This window comes from Paramormyrops kingsleyae, chromosome 1 (genome assembly GCF_048594095.1).
Source record: "Paramormyrops kingsleyae isolate MSU_618 chromosome 1, PKINGS_0.4, whole genome shotgun sequence".
In the NCBI taxonomy this organism is placed as follows: Eukaryota; Metazoa; Chordata; class Actinopteri; order Osteoglossiformes; family Mormyridae; genus Paramormyrops; species Paramormyrops kingsleyae.
The window spans coordinates 67,985,556-68,007,616 of record NC_132797.1 but is presented as its reverse complement, the minus strand read 5'-3'; the positions used below and the strand labels follow the sequence as shown (position 1 = coordinate 68,007,616).

The 22,061-nt window shown below is 39.0% G+C and overlaps 1 protein-coding gene across 2 annotated transcripts in view; it reads left to right on the top strand.

Annotated features, from left to right (window-relative positions):
• Positions 1-21,684, top strand: part of scn1laa (sodium channel, voltage-gated, type I-like, alpha) — a 37,765-nt gene extending 16,081 nt beyond the window's left edge. For both annotated transcript variants that reach the window (XM_023797207.2, XM_023797289.2), the window contains exons 12-26: positions 1,655-1,778; positions 2,026-2,264; positions 2,373-2,546; positions 2,640-2,996; positions 3,320-3,769; positions 8,039-8,165; positions 10,182-10,336; positions 11,673-11,846; positions 12,884-13,006; positions 13,822-14,097; positions 15,314-15,367; positions 15,500-15,637; positions 17,112-17,216; positions 17,362-17,632; positions 18,475-21,684. In XM_023797207.2, coding sequence (XP_023652975.1) covers positions 1,655-1,778; positions 2,026-2,264; positions 2,373-2,546; positions 2,640-2,996; positions 3,320-3,769; positions 8,039-8,165; positions 10,182-10,336; positions 11,673-11,846; positions 12,884-13,006; positions 13,822-14,097; positions 15,314-15,367; positions 15,500-15,637; positions 17,112-17,216; positions 17,362-17,632; positions 18,475-19,637 — 3,930 coding nt within the window. In that variant the 3' untranslated portion in view covers positions 19,638-21,684. The remainder of the gene's footprint in view (positions 1-1,654; positions 1,779-2,025; positions 2,265-2,372; positions 2,547-2,639; positions 2,997-3,319; positions 3,770-8,038; positions 8,166-10,181; positions 10,337-11,672; positions 11,847-12,883; positions 13,007-13,821; positions 14,098-15,313; positions 15,368-15,499; positions 15,638-17,111; positions 17,217-17,361; positions 17,633-18,474) is intronic.
• The last annotated feature ends 377 nt before the right edge of the window (positions 21,685-22,061 follow it).

Sequence of the window (22,061 nt, the reverse complement as noted above, 5' to 3'; positions counted from 1 at the left end):
TTGAACGTTACCGAATACGAAAGGTATTCAAATTTACCCAGCACCACTGGAGTTTCCACAAATAAGGGCATCTTTGGCATTTTTCTGAAAATATTGGTTACCTGAAAGCGTTACCCTTTGTTTCCGCTGAGAGACGTGCAGCGTGACTTATTTCCCCGCGCGTACAAGTTATCTTAGGTCAGCACTCACGGTTTGACTTCTGAGATTCAGATCGAGTTCTAGGTAATTTTTTTTCCGAACTGGTTGGTTCGACTTTTAAGAAATTCGAGTTCTAATGAGTTCGAGAACTGAGGTACCACTGTATTACCTTTGGTAGCTGAAACTGTTTTTTTCACAGTGTTTACATTTGACCTGTTTTTGTTCAGTGTCATTTTCACTAAAGCCACAACGTCTCCAAATGACGGACACAGTATTTTTTTTTTCTACAAGGTGCTCAAGTTGCTCAGTCGGTTTAGTGTTTGAATTTGCCTCCATGTTGCTTCCATGTCACAGATTGGACGAGGTGGAGTCACGTGACAACACATGCAGTAGTATGTTTTTAAGGGGACAGTGCATGAACACACAGTGGGGGAAATATTAACAGAATTTGTTTAAGTATTAAGAGAATAAAAAAAAAAACGAATTAACTGACTTGGAAAAGATTACATTTTCCAACAACAATTTGCCTTTTGTCTCCTACTACTGTGTTTGTACTTTGTCTACTTGCTTTGTGTGCTTGTGATTCCAAACTTCTTGCTTCTGAACAGGTATTTTCATAAATAATTTGACATCTTCCGAGCATACTTGACCTTTGGTACTCCGTGGTAGAACAGAAACTCTACACAGTATATAATATTTGGATTTATATAAATTCTTATGCATATGCATAGCTAGCACAACATCGATCCATCTTCCATCCATATTGGTCAGTGTCTCAGGTTCACCTGGAGCCTCACCCAAGTAGGATAGACAACAAGGCAGAGATACATCCTGGATGTGATGAAAGTTCTTGCTCAACATCTGTCTGACAAATGACATCCAGTATATTGTGTAGTCAGGGGTGGCCCAAGGCTTAAGTGAACTAAGCGGCTGCTTAGGGCCCTACGGCCACAAGGGGGTGCCCCAGCTGATCAGCCTCTCAGAATGGGAAGGCAGATGACAAATGACAACTAGATTGATCAAATTTTGCTTAGGGTCCAAAAAGCGGTTGGACTGGCCCTGGGTGTAGTGGAAAATGCACTAGAATGTATGATCAGATCAATGGAATGGTTCTTGGTAGGATCACATGTTCCTGTACGTTGTGTACACGTTTATGTTTGCTGTGTCTTATGGTGTTTGTATGTATCTGGAAAGAGCTTCTGATGCATTTAAAAAGTGCCTACATGGAAAATGTATTTGATGTGTATCAGTGTCATTGTGCTGCTATGCTTTTTTGTCGTGATGAAGTGACTCTTTGTTTTTCAGTTGCATATGGTCTCTCTGCAGTCAATTTGTGATGCATCGATAAATTACTCAATCATTTTGTTGTCTTAATTGTACGGTATGTACATGGCTGTTCTCTTCTCATCCAGTATGTTAAAATATGTTGGTGCAGTTTTATGGAAACTGTTGCACCGTGATGGCATGATGCGATGCAGTATTTTGGTTGAAGTCTTGAACTGCGTTCTATCTGTAGGAAATGGGGATTCCACTGAAGAAGCGGTCAAACTCACATCAACCATCCATGGATTTCTTAGAAGACTTTGAAGTGAGGCAGAGAGCCCTTAGTGTTGCGAGTATGCTGACAAATACAATGGAAGGTATGATACCTCTGAAGCCCATATAGTAGGATTTCTTGCAGTTCATTAAATATGTACTAAAAGTTTTCCAGAAATATTTTTGCTATTAGTCCAACCATACTTGTATTCCGCAAGATTGTCTCCCTGTGGTATCTGAGGTCTGGATAGATTTATTTTCTTGTTTATTAAGTCATGTGGCATAAAACTCGAACGGATGGATTGAAGTGTGATAGACCTAAGATGACATGATGAATTTGGGCTGTTCCAGAACTGGAGGGATCACGGCAGAAGTTTCCACCATGGTGGTATAAATTTGCGAAGACCTTTCTTGTTTGGGATTGCTGTCCAATGTGGTTGAAGGTCAAGCATATGGCTGGTCTGGTAGTGATGGATCCTTTACTGGATCTTACCATTACCATTTGTATTATCCTGAACACATTATTTATGGCCTTGGAACACTACCCAGTGACAGAAAAATTCAAGGGAGTTCTTAACTGTGGAAACAACGTAAGTACTTTCCGCTTTGTGTTATCTCGGTCTGTTGGCTTGCCATTTCTTAATAAGTTCCTTTCAAAAGCAGAGCTCCTATTTTCATTTGAGTACTTCTATGTGTAGGTGTTCACAGGCATCTTCACAGCAGAGATGTGTTTAAAAATCATTGCTTTTCATCCTTACTACTACTTTCAAGATCGTTGGAATATATCTGACACAGTAATTGTTGTTCTGACTTTGGTCGAGCCTCTAATACCAAAAGTGGATGGTCTGTCTGTTCTCAGGTCTTTCAGACTGGTGAGTGAACTGCTAATTCATAGCCACACATACTTCATAACGCATGAGTTTTGAGAGTTCTAATGTAGGATTCTGTGTTGACTCTGTCTACAGGTGAGGGTGTTTAAATTGGCCAAGTCTTGGCCAACACTCAACATTCTGATTAAGATCATTGGAAATTCGGTGGGTGCACTGAGCAACCTGACAATCGTGTTGGGAATTATCGTCTTCATCTTCGCTGTGGTGGGCATGCAGATATTCGGGAAGGACTACCGCGACTGCACATGCAAAATCGCAGCTGATTGCAATCTCCCACGTTGGCACATGTCCGACTTTCTGCACTCGTTTCTCATTGTCTTCCGGGTGCTCTGTGGCGAGTGGATCGAGACCATGTGGGACTGCATGGAGGTGTCTGGACATGGCATGTGTCTTGTCTTCTTCATGATGGTCCTGGTCATCGGTAATTTGGTGGTATGCTTTCTTCTCCATAAGATTTCTTCCCTCCTCCACCTGGTCCATGATTAACTGCTAAAAAGCTGTTGTCTGCATTTTGTTAGTGAGTTTTTTTTGACAGGCCAACTAGCTTTGTAAAAGCTGTGTATTTAATTGTTTGCAAGACCATTTAAGTCCTTAATTACAAACTAAATGAAACATTAATTCAAAGTGTTAAATAAGAAGTTTGTCCAATACCATTCTTTTCTTTGATTTACAAATACAGAAGCCTAATGAATTCTCAAAAGCAAATGTATCTAAGAACAGTATTTTAAAAGTGTTTTCTTACCTCCATCTGGCAGGTGTTGAATCTTTTTCTGGCACTGTTGCTCAGCTCATTCAGTACCGATAATCTGCCGGTAACAGATGATGACAGAGAGATGAACAATCTAGGGATCGCTTTTGGCCGGATCAGATCTGGCATCTGCTCGATAAAGGCCAGATTGCAGAAGTGCTTTCAGAACCTCTGCAGGTGTAACAGGCAGAAAAATGCCCTAGATGGGACATGGAGCTCAAATGAATCCCAAAGCAATTCAGAAAACGCTGTCACCAACCACACTGAGGTCTCCAAGGAACAGCATTACATAAAAGAGGGTAAAGAGGCCACTGATGTCATAGAGTGCCCCGCTGAGAAGGAGTACATAAATTTTGTCCCCAACCATGGGTGTACTGTTGTAGTGCCTATAGCTATGGATGAATCCGACTCTGAGAACTTCAGCACTGAGGACTACAAGGACTCTCTGAATACAGAGGTAAGGCAGTTATTCTGACCGTCTGGGACAGTACACTACAATGATGTCACAATCTGCCAGAGAAAATTCAGCAAAGAAAAAGGAAAATGTAATAAATATTTTGTACTTGGGCCAAAATAAATTTTATGTAACATTTATGCTGAACTCTTGGCTGCGAACTGATAGTAGATGATTTCAGTCTAGCCAGTGTTATAATTAATATATTATAAATTGTGTCAGAATGAGTGAGGAGTACTGTATGTTGGTCATGTATTTGGTCTAATGTTTCCACTGAGCACTGAATTACTGACATACATTGCATATCTACCTATATTTTAGCTGTAACAGATGTTTAATATGATGCAGCTTTTAAGGAATGATGCAGGAATTTGAAGTACTTTGAGAGAGAATTAGATGTTTATATTCAGCTATTTAGCCTAAATGACAGCTTTCCCCAGATTTCAATAGTTTCTAAGTTTTGAGTTTCCTGCTAGCTAACATGATGATTATACTCAAGACCACACAATAATGACTGCAAAAGAAAAATCGCTAAATATGTTGTGAATGAAAGACAAATGCAATGAAAGTGTGGAAACTTAAATGTCCTTCCTTAGGATCCTGAAAAATGAATTGTTTGCTCTTGATCCAACGTATAAACCATGTGTATTACATATACAGGCAGTCCTCAGGTTACGAAATCTCTTCCCTAAGTCTGTCTTTAAGTTGAATTTGCAGGTATGTTGGAATAGTGATAATGAAGTACATGATAATAATAATACAGTAATAATAAAAGTAACTACATACAGTGGTATAGGGATGGGCCGATCTACATTTTTTTCAGTTCTATTCCGATTCCAATAATCCAGTGCCGATACTCTACTGACACAGATTCAAGAGCTCTTACTTCAATATCCTTAGAGGTGCACCGATCCCAACAGAGGATATTGAGTACCGATGTGAAACCAGAGCTAATTTTTTAAACTAGTAAATACAAATGAAAAAAAAGTATGCCACCTCGTTTGTACATATTGTTTTAAGCGTTTTTGAGGCATTGGCAGTTCAGTTTGAATATCTTACAAGCAAGAATACGCAAGTGACGAATGCTTAAAATGGCCTACAGTTTTTCTCCCACTGGCCACAGCGTTACTTACACTGCGCTGCGATAGCAGCCCCTTGTGTATCACAAGCTGTAGCGAGTGTCCAAAACAGCCCAAGCTATCGATTCCCAAATCATCCATTGCTTTTTTATATAACTCGCGTTGTCTCTCACAATTGCGTTGGCTTTGTTTAGTGGGATTTTCCACTGAACGGTATTTCCACCTGCCAAAACATTGTTTTAACAAAGATTGCAAACCGATGTGCTACTAGTTGTTGTTTTAAGCGTAAAATACTTCCAGATCTTATCTAATATTACGCTCCTCGTACTGCAAACTGTATGCACATGACGTAACAGAAGGCGGAAGTCACTGCGCTCACACCCACTTTAGTAGCAAAAAAGATAATTGGCAGCATAGCGTTCAGCTTGAATGCTGCAAAAACATCTAAAATGGAAAAGCGCTGTCGTGCGATTGATTGTATAAATCGATTTAACAAGAATAGAAAGAAGATCTTTTTACACATCGCCAAAACTAAACAAAACTAAATAAGTAAACATAGGGCGATATCCGATCCGTTTAATCCATCGGTGCTAATACTGATCCTGAATATCGGATCGTGCACCTCTATACTGTACGTACTGTACCTCAAGCCGAATCACCGCTGAAGTCTTGAAATGTTTTCAGGAGTGTTACAAAGTAGTACGTGCGTTCGTTATTACGACTTGTACATGAGTCGCACGTTTTTATCGGGATTGGCTATATTCCATGTTGGAATCTACAAGTAGGTTCCTTATAAAGTTTTTCCCCCCTACATCAATAACCTCTGGGATTTCATCAAAAAACATCTTTCAGACGTAGTCTTTGTTTTTGATAAAAGTGGAGTGGAAATTGGAAAGGGAAATGAGTCAGAGTTAATGGTCTGAAACTCCAATATCAGCTGAAGCACTTTGGAAATTGAATTGTTTGGATATGTGGGACGAGATATTAGTGTTGCAGGAGCATTTAATGTCTGCTAGAACAATCATGGAGAGATGGCAGAATCCATCTTCTTGATTTGTAGTACTTGATGACCACTGATGAAGACAGATGGAGAACTCTTGCCCACAGATGCTATTATGTTCTGTCTAAGGCAGAGTGCACTAATTGATGCTATGTTTATTTCACACTTTAGAAAGGTAACCCTTGTAAATTCAAAACTGGTAACATGGACATTTTTTTGGAATAAAAATAATTAATCAAAGCTGCACTGCACATCTTTAAACGTGTATATGTTTTTCTTATAATTTACTGCCCTAAATGGGAGTTGCTTAGGTTAAGATGTTCTCATCTTGTCTAAGGAACAATGCATTATGGTCTTGTGCCAAAATGTTGTTATTCTCTTTGTGTCCTGAATAAAAGCACGTAAGTCAGGTTGTGGTTCATATACACTGTAAATCTTATTTGGCTTAACTTCATTTGTTATTTCACCTGTTTCACAGATCCTCTCAAAGTATTCAGTAAGGCAAGACCTGTAAGACATGTTTATTGTCCATACCACTACCCATGGAGACTGCAGATAGTATTTAAAGATCTAGAGATATTTTTTAACTGGTTGCTTGTTTCTGCTTGATTGTGTCATACATTCAAATTCAGTGGCACCGTTGATGCTGTGAAACCTTGATTTTTACTTTTCTACGTATTTTACGTTTAACACAGCTTGTTTGTAATATTGATACTTCTCAGTTAGCAAATATCAAGAGCTTGAGAAATCTGATGGACGCAGATGGATTTTATAGTATTATGTCAAAATTCATTTGGGAATAGATGCATATGGAAAACATTTGTGCCATGGACTTTTATACATTAAGCTTTATGAATTATATAAATTATAATGGTGTCAATTTGTTTATGCTGTAATTAAGGACAAGTTTTATGAATAATTCTACAAGTTACGGTTTTACCTACATGTAAAACTCATACAAACTCATTTAGTCAGCTGGATTTGCCCTTCTGCTGGAAAAATACTTTCATTTGAAAGTATGAAAATGTTGTGCTTGAAATACAAGAAATTTACATCTGGATTAGGTAATCAATTGGGTATTGCAGGGCTGTGAGAAATTGCGGAATATTTCCCACTGAAATTCAGGGAAGAAAGACATCTGGAAAATCATCATGTCTGACTCACATCATTGCCAGACCTTCGTTAATTGTGTCTTATGGCAGCCAATACTGCTGTACTTTTAATATGGCATTTTCTGAAAGCGCTCATCTGAAAGAAGTGGTGAAAGACATGGAGATAAAATGGACTTTGGCATTTACTTTTATTTTTGTCTAAAGCGATATAGAAGTGAGGCAGATAGTATATGTAATATGTTTGCTAATTACAAAATATAACTCACCCATGAGCACAAGAAAACCTACAAGCTATTATAGGCTTGCACAAGTAGAAATACTTTTTGAAAGATGTGAAACACATTCTAGGGTACAATTAGAAAAACAGCAATTATATAGTAATTGTTAGGGAAAGATATTTGCATCCTGAATTAACCATTGATGTTGAGTGCTCAATGCCCATTACTGGTTATTCCTGGTGACCGAGAACTCCACATTACACTACAGAATGATGTGACCTGTTGAATGCCTTTTTATGTAATGTGCACTCTGGCGCTTTTTGCTGGTAATGTGGACTTTGTCCTGTATTTTACAATAGCTAAAGCTTGAATATGAATACTTCTCAAATGAGCCAAAGCATGTATTTCAATGTCAACAAGCATATTTTAGAATGGAAAAAATAATTAGTAGTTAATTAAGAGTTTGTGTGATCTGTGAAGGTTTTAAATGAAGAGCATTGGACAATAGACAAGACATGAAAATACTTCAGCCTTGAATGAAAATGCACATTTAATTATTGCATGCCATGCAATAAAAACAGAATCAAAATTATCTATGAGCTCTTGATGGATTGTATTATTTGGTCTAAATAATAGTGGAAAATTTCCTTTTTCATCTTTAAAGACCTGTGGGTAATTTTGATTTCATGCTGCATGAAATGATCTCAAATAGATAAACAGAGACAAAGATAAAGAACTTGCTCTTCAAAGTGGTCAGCCATATTAATCATAAAATGCTAGTTTCCTAAAAAGCTGCGAATGACCCAGAAGCAGCTGAGTATGCAGTGCAGTAATTGTGGCGTGTCGGGGAATCCCTTTCGCAGAAACTGAGAGAGCCAAAGCTCAGCACCTCTGAGGGCAGCACCATTGATTTGTCATTTGAGGAAAACAGAGAGTCCAGAGATGGGGACTTTGAGGAATCCCAGGGACCAGAGCCATGCTTCACCCGAGGTAAAGTGTTGTGGATACTCTATGGTATATACTACACAGAGATGGATAGCTGAGGTCCAGAAAGAAAACATCCTGACCAAAATTTACTCTGTCATTATCACTCTTTATACTCAAGTGGTTGGTTGGGGAAAAAAATTGGTCTGGATATTTACTCTCTGGATCTGAACTATCCACTTCTGATACTACACATCATAAATAAAATGATGAGCCAAATGTTATGACCACTGCGTTGAGATTTAGGATATATTCGATTGTAAGCTAATATGTGGTACCTGTAGTTAAATTGTTCAGTGCAGAAGAAATGGGCAAGGGTAACGACCTGGGTGACCGTGATGAGGGCCAAATCATTGTAGCCAGAAATTTGGGTCAGAGCATCTCTGAAACCGCAAGGCTTGTGGGGTGCACATGGTCAGCCATGGTGAGTGCCTACTGAGAGTGGTCCGAGGAGAGAAGCCATGATCCGCCAGCAGGGCGTTGAACAGTCAAGATTTGTGAATGTGAGGCCTTCTGGTATGATCCCGCAGAAGTGCTACTTTGGCACAAATGGCCGATATCCAGCCTTGCTGTGTCATGACAAACAAAGCATCGAGTGGCATAGTTACATTCTGGTTTTCAGACCAGAATGTCTGAAGACCATATTGTTAGGCTGTCTTGGATGACGCGCCTCTTCGCAAGAGTTGCATGGACATCGGGGACAGTGGTGGTCCCAGTCTTTAACAAAGGGGACCAGAGGATGTGTTCCATCTTCAGGGGGATCACACTCCTCAGCCTCCATGGGAAGGTCTATGCCAGGGTGCTGGAGAGGAAGGTCCATCCATTGGTCGAACCTTGGATCCAGGCAGCCACCGAAATGCAGAGTTTACGAAGCTCCCCTGACAGAAGAGGAAGATGGTCATGTCGCCGGAGAGTCAAGACATTCCACGCGCCTACCTGGATGGGCTGCCTCAAATTGGGATCCAAGTGCCGCCATGCAGCGGGCAACACCTCAGCACCACACCAGCCACGATTCCCAACAGGACGGACTCTTTTAGCTCTCCAACTGTTTAGACTCTTCTGGCAATGAGGCTCCTGAAGGCTTTCCCCCATACCCTTCATGATGCGTGCAGCCTTCCTGTGGGTGGCTACAGCAGAGTTACCCCCGCGGAGAGCAGAAGGGTGTTGTGCCTGTTTGGACCTAACTGCTGTGAAGTGTTTTACTCTGGCTGGAGTGCCAATCTTGCCACCAACCCTCAAAAGTTTTTTCCTGCAAATTGGAGGACTGCTTGTAGAGCCGGATGCAGTTTAACGTCATACCCAGGACAAAGCACCAAAATCAAGGAGGAGATTGGGTACCCTCACTGGGTAGTGACCGAGAGAATGAGATTGCGGATACAAGTGGCTGAAATGAACTTCCTCTACAGGGTTTCTGGGCTCAGCCTTAGAGATAGGGTGAGGAGCTCGGACATTCAGGAGGAGCTCAAAGTAGAGCTGCTGCTCCCCTGCATCAAATGGAGCCAGTTGAGATGGTTTGGGCATCTATCTAGGATGCTTCCTGGATGGCTCCCTGGGGAGATGTTTCAGGCATGTCTAACTGGGAGGAGGCCCCAGGGCAGACCCAGGACATGCTGGAGAGATTATATCTCTCAGCTGGCCTGGAAATGCCTTGGAATTCCCTCGGAGGAGCTGGCTGGTGAGAGGGTGGTCTGCACCTCCCTGCTTAGACTGCTGCCCCTGCAACCTGACCCAGTATAAACGTCGATGAATGGATGGATGCAATATATATATTTTTTGGGAACGTTTGAGTTCAGTGTTTTAGAAATTGTTACATTACATTTTTGGAAAGTCAGTTATTACTTATGTGCCGTTTAGAAATGAAATAATAGTCATGCACAGTATTAGTAGTTTATTATTTACGAATTATACATCACTTTGGATAAAGATCTGATAAATAAATGTGATATAATGTTAAATGTCAATGTATGTTCAGTCTTTATGGATTTTTCTTAATTATTTTATTATTTTCCCATTTAATTTTAGGGTGTGTCCGTAGATGTCCATGTTGCCATGCCAGCAGGAATGAAAGGAAGAGGAAAATGTGGTCAACTCTGAGAACGAAGTGCTTCTTGATTGTGGAGCATAACTGGTTTGAAAGTTTCATCATCTTCATGATTCTCCTGAGCAGCTGCGCACTGGTTAGTGGGCTGTACACCTGCAGAAGAAACCAGCCCCAGGGCTTCTGAGATTATAGGAGAGAAAAGGCTTTACTGTGTGTATTAGTGCCTTTGTTCTAAGCTATTATTGGTATCGGTGACACTTTACTTGAAGGGGCACAAATAACTTAGTATAGTAACTCAGTTCCTACTCAAGTAGAATTTATGAACACATATAGTAACTGCAGAGAATACATGAACCATTATTATTGATTAATGATGAATGAGCATGGGATTAGTACCAATCTAACATTGGTTAATTAATAGATTGAGTAAGAGTACTACTACTTTATTTGTGCCCCCTCAAGTAGTGTTAAAAAAATCAGTGCTTGCTGAAAGCAAGAGGAACAGTAGTAAAACACCTTTGTCACCCGAATGTATTCTTATACCAATGAGAAAATGTCACGAATAGTTTTACTAAAAACTATAGGCCTACTGTGTACCAGATAATATATTTTTACTCCTAATCTCCTCCTTGATTTGGCAAGATTAGCTGTATAAAAGATGAATAATTCTTTTAATATGTATAAGGCAGCAGTGTTGTTCAATGAACACGTTTATATTTTTCGTGAACGCTGAACTGAACGAATCAGTTTACAAATTATGAACGTGAACGTGAGTGACGTTCGCTCTCGTGAAACTGAACGGCACTCACGTTTTATGACAGTTTTAAAGTTTGCCGATTATAGGCTAGCATGGCTGGTGCTTCGAGTTCGGACGCTTCTGCTGAAGGCAGTTTGTATAAACATTTGAGTCCTTTTTTTGAAGAAATTACTGTAGATTTTGATGGGAAAAATCACACGTTATTATGCAAATTATGCCCACCTGGTTTGAAAAAATAAGTCCGGACTTCAGCCACATCTGCATCCAATTTGAAGCGACACGTCGAGTTAAAGCATCAAAGCAGTTTTAGGGAATACCTTTATGTTAATGATGAGCACAAAAAATCATTAACAAAATATAAGACTATGAAAAAACAACCACAAAGTTCACTGTTAGCATAACACGACACAAGTGGTAAGATAGATTCTCAACCTCAGAAATGGTTTTTAATGTAACTTAATCATTTTAATGAAACTTGTGTCTATGACTGTTCAGTGGTATATGACAGAAATAAGGAGAAAATTAAATGAGGTTCAGATAGAAAGACATTGAAAATGTAAAAAAAACGAACGAACGTGAACTAGTTCATGTGGACTCTAGCAACCTCCAGACCTCTCCTAACCCTGACCAGGATAAGTAGTTAGAAGATCAATGGTTTCATTGTCTTTTTGATTACAGAAGGTTCTAACTAACTATGTGTGATTCTCCGTCTCAGGCATTTGATGACATCTACATTGAACAGAGGAAAACTGTAAAGAAAATTCTAGAGTGGGCAGACAAAGTCTTCACCTATGTATTTATTCTTGAAATGCTACTGAAGTGGGTGGCTTATGGATTTGCAAAATATTTCACCAATGCCTGGTGCTGCCTGGATTTCCTGATCGTCAATGTATGTACTTGGAGCCTGTAAAAACTGGTCTTTATTTTTTTAATTTTTATATTAGATTCCATGTAGACTGATGTTAGTAGGCTGAATGCTGAGTAGGTTGAATGCATATCCTAGCATGTTTTACAATAACTGTATTCAGCAGCATGAAAGTATGTGCCCTTTCTTGTATGTGTAGAATTTATTAGCTCATTTTTCAAATTAAATTAAAAGATTTTTTTTTTTAGGGGGGGGGGGTGGGGTTAGGTAAGACTGCGTAGAAGGAGCCTTTAAGAAAAAAATATGCCAATATTTAGCTCTATTTTAATTTGTTTGGTGTGTAAGGGTATCAATAAACACAAAGTGGGAATTGGTATTTAACCAAACCCCATGCAGATCGGGGGATAATAAGGGCCAGTTGTTTTAATACTTTGGTAAAAAAACAGATCTGAATTGACTTGATTTGAGACAGTTCCGCTCAACATCAAGGTCGATATAAAGGCTTGAGATCTTTACTACCAGAGTGTCAGCACTCAGATTTAACACACGACATACTCAAAGTGAAAAAATGTTACTGATTGAAGCAGTTCTGCATAGATGCCTGGATCGAGATGCCTCCACCATTCTAGCATAAAGATGATAGCATGATGCTCATGGTGCCATGATCAGAATAGGAAGGTGATTCCTTTACCACATGGTGGCATGCTATTGGGCAATTTTGCTTGTGAAATAAGTAACTGTCAATTAAAACAGTTTTGTACTGTATTATTTAGTATTCAGTTTTTGTTTGAAGATCAAATACTTGGTATGGAGCCCTGAATTGGATAAGTGTTCAGTAGATCGATATACAGCCAACTATGTAATAGGATGCAATAAGAAGTTTGCTATTGCAATATGAGTGTTACAGCTGTCAGGGCATTTAAATAACTAATCATTAGTTTGAACAAATTTATGAAGTTATGTTGATCTTAAGGCAAAAGTACTTGTCCAGAGTTTTGTGCGGTATGAATCCTCACCAGGAATTCTCCACTTCCTGAGAGCATCTATCCTGCCTCTACCAGGTGTCTGTGATCAGCCTGGTGGCCAATGCTCTGGGCTTCTCAGACTGGGCGGCCATCAAGTCCTTGAGGACACTGCGAGCCCTCCGACCCCTGAGAGCTCTTTCTCGCTTTGAGGGAATGAAGGTGTGAGCCGTGCACGTGGGTGTGTGTGTGTGTGTGTGCCTGCTGGTATATAAGCTTAAGATAACAAAGATAAAAATGAAAGAAAATCAACCACCGACACTCAGAATATTCTTCACTTCATTCCCTAAATGTCTTAATGTTTTCCCAAAATGTCTACACTGATATTCTCTGATCTAAACTCATGAAGGCACACCGGCCAATATAATACAGGGCTGTGCTTAGCCTTAGATATAGGGTGAGGAGCTCGGACATTCGAGCATTCGGGAGAAGCTCAAAGTACAACCACTGCTCCTCTGCATTGAAAGGAGCCAGTTGAGGTGGTTGGAGCATCTACAGTATCTAGGATGCTTCCTGGGCGACTCCCTGGGGAGGTGTTTTGGGCATGTCCTGTTGGTAGGAGGCCCCAGGGCAGACCCAGGACATGCTGGAGAGATAATGTCTCTCGGCTGGCCTGGGAACGCCTTGATATGCCTCCTGTTCTATGAAAGCAATATCTATAAGAATCAATTAACACATTCACAACACATTATAATGTATTCATAACGCAATATAAACATGGCGGAAGTATTATTATAGCCGTGTTTACTATGCATTATGAATACTTTATGAAGCCCTCATCTATAATGCGCTACCTTCATAATGCAGTTCAAAGTATCCTTAATTCTTATACTGACCATTGTAATGCATTATGAAGGTAGTACATATCTATACTAATTAACTACTGTTGTCCACCATGACAAATCATGTTCATTTTATCTATTTTATTAGTAAATATTGTAACTTTCTGTGTCTTTTTCATTTTTCCATGGGCACAGGTGGTTGTCTACGCCCTACTTGGAGCAATATCCTCCATTATGAACGTCCTCTTGGTCTGCCTCATATTCTGGCTCATTTTCAGCATTGTGGGCGTGAACCAATTAGCCGGAAAGTTCTACTACTGTGTCAACACCACCTCAATGGAGCGCTTTGACCCAAAAGTGGTGAACAACCGCAATGACTGTTTGAACCAGACCAGCGACGACAAGCGGTGGATTAATGTCAAGATAAACTTTGATAATGTGGCAGCGGGATACCTGGCTCTCTTACAAGTGGTGAGTGGTGCCCTCTGTGGATTTCCTCTAGGCTGGCTATATTCCTCTTGCTGTTTTCCATAGACTCACCATCCTGCTATCTTATACCATGAGGATCCCATTTGTCAGCCAAGGTCAGACAATTTACAATTCCTCATACTACTGACAGGGATTGACATAACTGGTGCGCAAGTACGCATTCACCTATAAAAGCGACACGCGCAGCAATCGATTGTTGTAACAGCGTGAATGCGTACGTATTTTATGTGTATTTGCGCCGATATGACAAGAAGCTATAGCACGTTTTAACCTTTATATGCTAATTCGTACTTCATTTGCGGTATAGAGGTTAAAATGCACAGTAATTTCTTGTCATACCGGCGCAAATGCACATAAAATACGTACGTTATATTTACAATAATCGATTGCCGCAGGTATTGTTTTTAAAGGTAAATGCATACTTGCGTACCAGTTATGTCAATTGGTGGCTATAGAGCAAAATTGTAGAAGGGAGATTGATATTTGAGCCAACTTAATAATTTAAAAGTAATGGTCTATTTTTTTTTTTTGGGGGGGGGGGGGGTGCAGCAGGAATAAGCCATATTACATATTGGCAGGTAGAATAATAAAAAGCTAAAAATCACCATATTCTGGTGATTTGAAGAAATAATTGGAATTTTAAAGGTTAACTTGAGTGGTTAAAAAAATAAAAATACACCCTGATTAAAGAAAGGGACAGTCCTCGGAATGCAGTAGGAGAGAGAAATATTGGGCTTCATATCGTTACAGTATCTTTATCAGCTTCGTGCGTGATCGAATTTTTTGGGGTTCTGTAGCTTTTGATCGGTTCATTCCTGAGGGCGTTAGGAATGTAGTTTTTCTAGCTGTCATTTTGTCATTTGTAACTCCTTTTAGAAAAGCATATGGTGTTAAATTTGTATTACTTAATCTATTTTTTTATTGTATTATTCAGTTTTCTTTCATTTTGCCACTTGGCAGTACATCGCATGCAGTGTACTTGAGCAGAGCAGACTCAGCAAAGACTGAATGTTTCTTTTCAAAGACAAACTAAGCTTAATACATTAAGATGCTTTGGCATGTTGGTTCCATAAACCATTTTAATTGTTCATAATTATATACTGTGTCAAAAGGCCTTTTGCAGCAAGACAGTATAATACCTGATCCCATAAAAATACAGTTTCTTGCAAGAAAATGAAAAATTCTTCTGTATCCTCAGGCTACATTTAAGGGCTGGATGCCCATTATGTACGCAGCAGTAGATGCTCGGGATGTAAGTGCTCTTTGTATTTTTAACCTATTTTTCACCCGTTTTTCATGAATATTCACTTCAGTTTGAAACCCAGGTTTTCATTTCTCTTTCCTGAACGGTGTGTCTTGTTTTTGTATTTGCTTTTGCTTTTAGGTAGAATTGCAGCCCGAATATGAAAGTCACGTATTGTTGTACCTGTTCTTTGTCACATTCATCATTTTTGGGTCCTTCTTTACTCTGAACCTCTTCATCGGCGTCATTATTGACAATTTCAATCAGCAGAAGAAAAAGATAAGTATTTCCATCTGTTGCCAATGGAAAAAGTCGAACCTCTCTGCAGGCTGGAGATAAAATAACTTGAAAATCATGTGGCAAAGATGAGCGTATTATTATTGTTGTTATTATTATTATTGTTGTTATCAATATCAATATTATTAATATTGATATTGATAACAAGGTATCCATTAATCCATTAATGATATTGATATCATTAACGGATGTGTACATGCACCATTCACTCATGCACCATTCACTCGCACATGCACATCTGTCGGCAATTTGGTAACACCAGTTAGCTTCAGTATGTTTTTGGAATGTGGGGAAACTGGAGTACTTGGAGGAAACCCCACAACAAAAACATGCAAACTCCACACACATGGAACCATGTCAGAGACTTGTGAGGCAACAGTGCTAACCACTGAACCACCAAACCACCCCCATGTACAATCATGGGAAAAACAAACACTCTGATTTTGCTGGGATGTCCACTCCTGGGAAGATTGGCAACTGTCTTGCATGTTTTTGAATAATCTTTCTTACTGTGGAATGATGGACGTGGCCTTATAGCCCTTCCCATATTGATGGGCAGCAACAGTTGCTTCTCTAAAATCATTGCTGATGTCTTTTGTCACGGACCAGGGCAGATTTGGGGTTATGGTGTCATGGTGCAAGCAGGAATGGAGAGCGGACAACTCACTTGCAGCTCAGGGATCACTGGGGTGTATTAAAAGGGGAAAAACACTAGGGACACTAATAAAACAAAAGCAGACCACGAGGGATCAAAAACAAAACAAGGAATAACAGCAACCAAATAACAAATAGACTAGGACAGGGGTCACCAACTCCGGTCCTGGAGAGCTACTATCCAGTAAGTTTTCTATCCTACCTGGCTTCTGATGAGCCACACCTGCTCCTGGTATATACCTGAGAACTAGTGTGGCTCATCAGATAGAAGATCAGGCAGGCAAAATACAACACGCTTAAATAAACGTGGACAACTAACATTCATAAAGGACTTAAATACTAAGACTAACAAGACAACACAGGGCAGGTGAGACTAATTAACATGGGTAGGGAAAACAGGCAGCAGATGAAACTAATAAATTCAATTAAGGCGCAAGGAAAGACAGGATGGCCAGTGACCCCTACTGGCCAAACAGGGAAGGGACACAAAAGAGACAGAACAGGTGCTGACCCTGACAGTCTTTCCTCCTTGGCATTGTGCTAACACACACCTTTTGTTAAATAAATTATGACAGTGTAATATGTCATGTGTTGTTCTTCATTTGAGGTTGTATTTACCTAATTTTAATGCTTGCTAAAGACATTATGATTTTTATTACAGTATGTCCTGGTAGATAAAACCTTAGAATCGAAAGAACGTGTACTTTCATTTTCACATCACTCTCATTATATTGAAAGGGCAAATTCATTGGAAGAGTGGACGTGTTGTAGTGTTATAACAAGCTTTATTTTTCTTATTTACCTTGGAGGTCAGGATATCTTCATGACTGAGGAGCAGAAAAAGTATTATAATGCGATGAAGAAGCTTGGATCAAAAAAACCTCAAAAGCCTATCCCTAGACCAAAGGTATGAAATCACTATATCCACATGAGAAAAAGACATCCAACGACCCAAAACAACCAAAATGTGACAATTAATAATTGTAATAATTGTATTGTGTTTAACCATCATAAATTGTTGAAATACACAATATGTTGTTTCTTTCTTCCAGAACAAGTTACAAGGATTAATTTATGATTTAGTTACATCTCGAGCCTTTGACGTTGTGATCATGATTCTCATCGTCTTTAACATGTTTGTCATGATGGTGGACACAGACGACGATTCACAGGAAAAGAAAAACACCCTTTACCGGATAAATCTGGTGTTCATTATCCTGTTCACTGGAGAATGTGTACTTAAGATGACTGCGTTTTGTCAGTATTACTTCACCATTGGATGGAATGTGTTTGATTTTGTTGTCATTATTATATCGATTGTTGGTAAGAAATAATAATTTATTGAAATCTGTAATACCCTGATTTATTTACACTCATACGTGTCTCTTTGAATTAGCATGTTTTCCAATTACAGTGCCTTGCAAAAGTACTGAGCCGCCCTTGAAAATACCTGAATTACAAATGATACAGATACATGCTCTTTCTGTCAGCATTTTAAATGAAAACTCATAGTCTCACAGTAAATTTTCAATTGTCCTATAAGTGGCCCCTACGTGTAATCACCCCCCCTCACCCAGTTTCACTGTTATTGGAAAGACTGACAGAATGAAGGTAAAGAGTAAAGTAAACAATAAAGAGCAGAATAAGGAAGTTAGACATAAAGTAATCTAATGTCATAAGTTTAGAATGGGGTACAAAGAATATCCAAGACTTTGGACATCCCAGTAAGCACTGTTGGATTAATACTGAGAAAATGGAAACTACACCAAAATTTGTTTGGTATACATCCTGTTTGGTATAAGTCCAAGGATCTGGAACGGATTAAGGACGTATATCGAGGTACCACTGTACTAATATGCAGGGGCTGAAATCTTATGCATGATGCTTTTTTCAGTTTTTGATTTTCTGTGAAAGATTCGCTGATGATTTTGATTTTTAAAAATCAGAGAGATTGAGTTTGCAACAAAAATACTAACAGGAAGAACATGTATCTATCATTTGTAATTTAGCCAAATCTGATTATTGCCGGGGGGGGGGGGGCTCAAAACTTTTGCAAGGCATGGGGGATTTCTTTGACAAGAGGAATCAATTAATGGGTGGATAGATGTATAATTATACACGTATATGTTTTAAAGTAAGTCTAATGAGTTCATTTTTCTTTTCAGGTATATCTCTCACAAAAATGATTGAGTACTTCCCAGTCTCACCAACCCTATTTCGAGTCATTCGTCTTTTCAGAATCAGTCGCATCCTCCGCCTTATTAAGGCGGCAAAGGGCATCCGTACCCTTCTGTTTGCTTTGATAATGTCACTTCCAGCACTGTTCAACATCGGTCTCCTGCTATTCCTGGTCATGTTTATCTATGCCATCTTTGGCATGTCGAACTTCGCCTACGTCAAAAAGGAGGGAGGCATTGACGACATGTTCAACTTCGAGACGTTCTTCAACAGCATGATCTGCTTGTTCCAGATCACCACATCAGCAGGGTGGGATGGCTTGCTGAATCCCATTCTCAATCAGGAGCCAGACTGTAACAGCACAATCCAAAACCCAGGCAGTACGGCCACCAGGGGGGACTGTGGCAGCCCGACAGTGGGCATTTGTTTCTTTGTGAGCTACATAATCATTTCTTTCCTAATTGTGGTCAACATGTACATTGCCGTCATCTTGGAGAACTTCAACGTGGCCAGGGAGGAGAGTACTGAGCCACTGGGTGAGGAGGATTTCGAGATGTTCTATGAGGTGTGGGAGAAGTTTGACACCAATGCCACGCAGTTTATGGAATTCAGACAGCTGTCAGACTTTGCCAATGCACTGCAACCGCCTCTGCGCATCCCCACGCCCAACACGGTCCAGCTCATTATGATGGACTTGCCCATGGTGAGTGGAGAACGCATCCACTGCCTGGACATCCTATTCGCCTTCACCAAGCGCGTGTTAGGCGAAGGTGGGGAAATGGATGCATTACGGAGCCAGATGGAAGACCGCTTCATGGCCTCTAACCCCTCTGTGTCCTACGAGCCTATCACTTCCACGCTGCGTCGTAAGCAGGAGAACGTCTCTGCAGCGGTTGTCCAAAGAGCCTTTAGGCTGTATCTCTCCCGGCAGACCATTAAGAGACAAGAAGGCATGAGTGCCAACGGGTGCCAACAGCATAATGAATCACATGGCACACACAGGTTTAAAGATAATTCTGATTACAGCAAGTCTGAGATGATTTCCCTGACAACTTTATCATCATGTGACAGTCTGAAAAACACAGACAAGGACAAATATGAGAAAGACAAGCAGGAGAAAGAGGACAAAAATAAAGATTCGAGGGAGTAAAAAGTGGAAGAAGCGAAATACACCATGGGAAAACAGCTTAGAGTAAGCTTAGAGGAAATGTACATGTAAGAGTATGCTAAGAGGAAACATGTACACATAGGGAGAAGAACCGATGTTTGGATTATTACCACACTGGAAAGAATATAGTAAAATTCATTTTGTGTCTATTCCTGCTGTTGCTCCTGGCTCTATCTTTAAAAAGGAAATTTTAATTATGTACTTTTTCGCAGTATCTTGCAAATCATTGATTGCAAACACTTTTATGAAAAGGATTTCCCTGTAAACTAGTGAGGGGTTAATTTATTGCGTCAAAGATGATGAGTGTTCTGGAAAATTGAACATCTATTTGCATGAAAGCATGCTTACTTTGTCATAAATACTGGGACACAGCTCTGTCACACTAAAGCCTATAATTGTGGTGTCTCTCAATATCAGGTGCTTGTGAGAATTATACTTGTTTATAGGGGAAGAATAGATGAGATACTCTTGTGTGGCGTTACCAAAGACTACTATTGTTTTGTGTCAGTAAAACACAATCTTTGGATATAGTTATCGAATCCATTTGATGAGAGGGATTGGATGGTGGAATGGAGAAATATTATTTGTTGACTTCATGGTATGAACATAAGCATAATGAACAGGGCAGAAATGCACAAACGAACCTGGACAATCTCCTAGAACTGAGTCTTGTTTCCCAGTCTTGCGATCTCACACAAACCGAACTATAAATCGAATATGTGTGAATAATGTGAGGAGGTTTGCTGACATCATCCCTCCCTGAAACATCCACAATCTTTCACGCTTCAAAGTATTTATTAAATATTATGCAATATTTCAGATATTGAAATTGATCTGGCAAACATTAATTGATTGTATATCTTGCATTGAAATGGAATTATGTATAGGGCGTAACATTGTATCAGTGTAATTATTACAGTATAGTATGACCTCAACATATATGCCTTATTTTGTAACAGACTCACTGTGGGGCAGAAGTCACAGTGTCACGTTCAGACTGCTAGAATTATGACTAGAGGTATGACCATCATTCACCTTCATCCTCCAAATTTAGCAAGTGTGTCACCATCTGTATCAGTATTAATCCATTCATTTTGCTGTACTTCCATGTATGGGCAGGATAGCCATTTCATTTACTTATTACATATATTTTTTTATGTATTATTTTTTTATTTGCTTAAGTCATTTTAATTTATTCTTTGTTGTCCTTCATTTACATAAATCTGCCACTGTTGCTTTTGCCCTGATATGTTGACAGAACTGTGCACATCTCTGTGCTCATGTTTGATCTATCGGTTTGTTCTTCCACTTCTCATTTGCTTCCTCTTGAAAAAAAAAGAAAACCAGTATGTATTGACATATTGTTAAATGGCATAATTAAATGTCTGTATGCATTTTTGGTTTATGCTTAACAAACTGAATAAAGGAAAAACACAAAAATGATTTAACAGCAAACAGACTTTCCGGAGATAGTCCATCTCATTACATCTTGTTTTAGTCATAGTTTATTTGTGTGTATCTCTCCTTTACTTGTAGATTTCCTAAAGGCCAAAATGATAAATGAAGTTTATTATTACTCAGGTATATCTGTTACATTTCTTAACACTGGTGTTCTTTTGTCATTTTACCCCCATATGCATTATAATATTTACCCATAATCTGTGCTCAATGTTCTCCCAACAACTGTTCACCGTTAATGGTCCATATTTTCCAAAAAATGTATTCCTTAAAACAACACGTTTTATACATAAATGTTATTCTTTGAAATGTGTTAATGTGAACAAATATCTAACATTTCAGTTGTGAAAATATGACCTGTTCATTAAAATGTATTTTATTGTGTGAAAACGTTTGTTTTATGCAAAAAGCATCAAACATGACTGCTTGTGAATAACTGTGCTTTTAAAATGAAGCCTAAATATTTTCCATTTTGCATAATAAAAAAAATACAAATTATGATATACTTTAGAGATTGTTAACATCATAAACTGAGCATGTATATATTTTATATCCATTAAATGCTTCCCAATTAACCGACTTTGAATGTTACTTTAATGTACAATAAAAACTTAAAAAGAAATCTAATCTAAGATCTTTCCAAATATTAATGGAATATCAGAAAATATAGAGGAATATAATTTCAGTAAATATCATTTACTATGTTAGTATTTTTTATATTGTAATTTCATAACGTATTAGTAAGCACTGCAGAAAATCTGATGTGGTGCTAGTCTTTATTTAGAAAGATTGTTTCCTATCATTGATAAATGTCTTGTCTGTGGAACAAGTTTGTCATGCTCACAAAGCAAAATATACTGGATTGAAACCCACCTTGTACAATTACCAACTGTATTTAGCATTATATTAGCCATTAGAAACACGGGAAGCAATCATGACTGAGGTATA